The sequence below is a fragment of the Propithecus coquereli genome, unplaced genomic scaffold, assembly GCF_000956105.1.
Source record: "Propithecus coquereli isolate 6110/MARCELLA unplaced genomic scaffold, Pcoq_1.0 Scaffold22, whole genome shotgun sequence".
Classification (NCBI taxonomy): domain Eukaryota; kingdom Metazoa; phylum Chordata; class Mammalia; order Primates; family Indriidae; genus Propithecus; species Propithecus coquereli.
The window spans coordinates 3020396-3023609 of NW_012147189.1; the positions used below are offsets into that span (position 1 = coordinate 3020396).

Below are 3214 nucleotides of genomic sequence, written 5' to 3' on the forward strand. Positions count from 1 at the left end.
AATGCAAAGAGAAGGAAGTGATTACATTCAGCTTAGAACTTGATAAAAGAGAAGGTTGTAGGTAGGAATATAGATGAATCAAGACTAGGCATGAGTTGATAATTATTGAAGCTATAGAATGGGTACATGAGGGTTCATTATACTATTTTGGTCATTTTTGAATACATTTAATTTTTTTTATAATAGAAAGCATTATATATAAATAGAAAATGTTATAAATAAAAGAGTTTCATGAAAGAAGTGGCATTTGAGATAGACATATTTTTATAAACCAAGAAGTGTAGAGGAAGTAAAGAGGAAGATTGACATGTAGTTGAAAATGCTCTAGGATGTTCAAACTTAAAGTTGTACTTCTTAGCTGGAGCTTAAAGTATCATATACATTGGGGTATAGAAAAATAAGATAAAGCTAAACATTATTTTTATTATTATTTTGATGACTTTGCATGTTAAATTATGACATTTAAAATTGTCACAACAGTTAATAGCCATTAATGACTTTAGTATGACTTGATGACAGCTTTGATTATGGGGGAAAGAAGGAGACTGAAGTGAAGAGACCTGAATTCAAATTCCAGTAAGAGGATATTAGAACGTTTGGGAGAGATTATACAATACAGAAAATAATGCTGACAGTAGATATAGAAAAGAGAGGACAGAAAAGAAAGGAGCTCTATAGAGGGAGAATATTGGAATAATTGACTGAATTGTGAGGAGAGAGAAGGAGAACAGAGAAGAATCAAAGATAAATGCAAGATTATGTTCCCAGTCTGGGTGCACAGAAACAGGGACATCAGGATCCAGATTAGTGATGACAAGGTAGGTTTTGGCCATGACTAGTGTGGAAGGGTGAGGAAGAGGACATCTAGATAGAGGCAACCAAAAGGCAGAGGAAAGTATTTTTCTCTAAAAGAGAGAGAAATGAGAGATCTAATGTACAACAAAAGGACTAAGTTAAAAAATTATATTGTTTTAGGGATTTTTGTTAAATAAGCAGATTTTAGCTGTTCTTGTCACAAAAAGAAGTAACTATGTGAGATGACAGATATGTTAATCCGCTTCACTATAGTAACCATTGTGTTAATATTATCTGTATATATCCTGTAACATAATGTTGTAAACCTCAAATATATACAGTAAAATTTGTTTTTTTTTCAAAAAATAAAAACAAATAAGAGAGTAATAGGAGAAGAAGGAAATTTGGGACTTATTGACATGGAACAGATCACTCAAGCATGAAATTGCTGAGCAGATAAGTAAAGAGAATAAAGACAAGAGAACCAAAAACGAAATCTTGGAGAAGCAAGGACTTGGTTTGATATGAGAAAAGAAAAAGAGCTAAAGACAGAAGAGAACTCAGTAATGCTGTTACTAACGTCTTGTGTTTACTTAAGGTTGGCTAAAAATAAATAATGCCAAATTTATATATTTATTTAGAGACAGGGTCTTGCTTCTTGCTCTGTTACCCAGGCTTGAGAACAGTGGCACAATCATAGCTCACAGTAACCTCAAACTCCTTGGCTCAAGTGATCCTCCCACCTCAGCCTCCCAACTATCTAGCAACCCAGCCCTGCCCAACAATGCCAAATTTACATAGGTTAAAACAATAAATGTTTATTTCTCACTCAAGCAATAGTCTAACATGGATGTTCCTGGTTAGGTAGCTTTTCTCTCAGCAGTAGTGCAGGAATTTGGGCTTCTTCCACCTTGTAGTGCCACCCTTCTCTAAGTCCTTGAAGTTTTTTCCATTTAGCTAAAAGATAGGGAAGCAAATGGAAGATCACGGTGGGAAGGTTTTGTGGGTTAGCCCCAAAAGTAATGTGTATCACTTTTACCCACATACCATTAGCCAAAATGGTGATGCAGTCACCTGGCTGCATCAAAATGCAAGTCCAAACTAGTCAGAATTCTGACCCATCTTATATTTGTATCACACAGATTTTAGAAGATTCTTATATACGTCACTATATAGTACAGTTTCATGAAAATCAATAAAGCGCAGTGGTTAGAAGTATGAGCTCGCTCTTTCCCATCTTGCAAGATGGCGGGTGAAAAAGTTGAGAAGCCGGATACTAAAGAGAAGAAACCTGAAGCCAAGAAGGCTGATGCTGGTGGCAAAGTGAAAAAGGCTAACCTCAAAGCTAAAAAGGTTAAGAAGGGGAAGCCCCACTACAGCCGAAATCCCATTCTCGTCAGAGGAATCGGCAGATATTCCCGATCTGCCATGTACTCTAGGAAGGCCATGTACAAGAGGAAATACTCAGTGGCTAAATCCAAGGTTGAAAAGAAAAAGAAGGAGAAGGTCCTTGCCACTGTTACAAAACCAGTTGGTGGTGACAAGAATGGTGGCACTCGGGTGGTTAAACTTCGCAAAATGCCTAGATATTATCCAACCGAAGATGTGCCTCGAAAGCTGTTGAGCCACGGCAAAAAAACCCTTTAGCCAACACGTGAGAAGACTGCGAACCAGCATCACTCCCGGAACCATCCTCATCATCCTCACTGGACGCCACAGAGGCAAGAGGGTGGTTTTCCTGAAGCAACTGGGCAGTGGCTTGTTACTTGTGACTGGACCTCTGTCCCTCAATCGAGTTCCTCTGCGAAGGACACACCAGAAATTTGTCATCGCCACCTCCACAAAAATTGATATTAGCAATGTGAAAATCCCTAAGCATCTCACTGATGCTTACTTCAAGAAGAAAAAGCTGCGGAAGCCCAGACACCAGGAGGGTGAGATCTTCGACACAGAAAAAGAGAAATACGAGATTACAGAACATGCAAAGTGGATCAGAAAGCTGTGCACTCCCAAATTTTACCAAAAATCAAGGCTATTCCTCAGCTCCAGGGCTATCTGCGATCTCTGTTTGCTCTGACAAATGGAATTTATCCTCACAGATTGGTATTCTAAATTTTTACAAAGAACCTAATTAAATAACTGAAGGATAAAAAAAAAAAAAAAAGAAGTATGAGCTCTAGAGTTAAAATCACTTGGATTTGTGTCCTGGCTTCGCTACTGAGTAGCACAGGTGTCACGTAGGATAAATTAATTCACCTGTCTATATCTTATCTGTAAAATGGTGACAATAATAAAATCTAACCAATAGGGTTTTTAGGAAGTTAATAAATGTTAATTTATTAAAATTTAATAAATATCGGATGGTATTTATTAAGAATTTAATAAATATATAAATAGTTTATACATAAAGTGTTTAAAT

At 36.9% G+C, this 3214-nt stretch overlaps 1 protein-coding gene across 1 annotated transcript; it reads left to right on the top strand.

Annotated features, from left to right (window-relative positions):
• The first annotated feature begins 2025 nt into the window (after positions 1-2025).
• On the top strand, positions 2026-2938 carry LOC105810739 (60S ribosomal protein L6-like). Its single transcript, XM_012644762.1, is given in 3 exon segments — positions 2026-2427; positions 2429-2774; positions 2777-2938. Coding segments are annotated over 3 exon segments (864 nt in total). The 5' UTR covers positions 2026-2040; the 3' UTR covers positions 2908-2938.
• Positions 2939-3214: the final 276 nt, after the last annotated feature.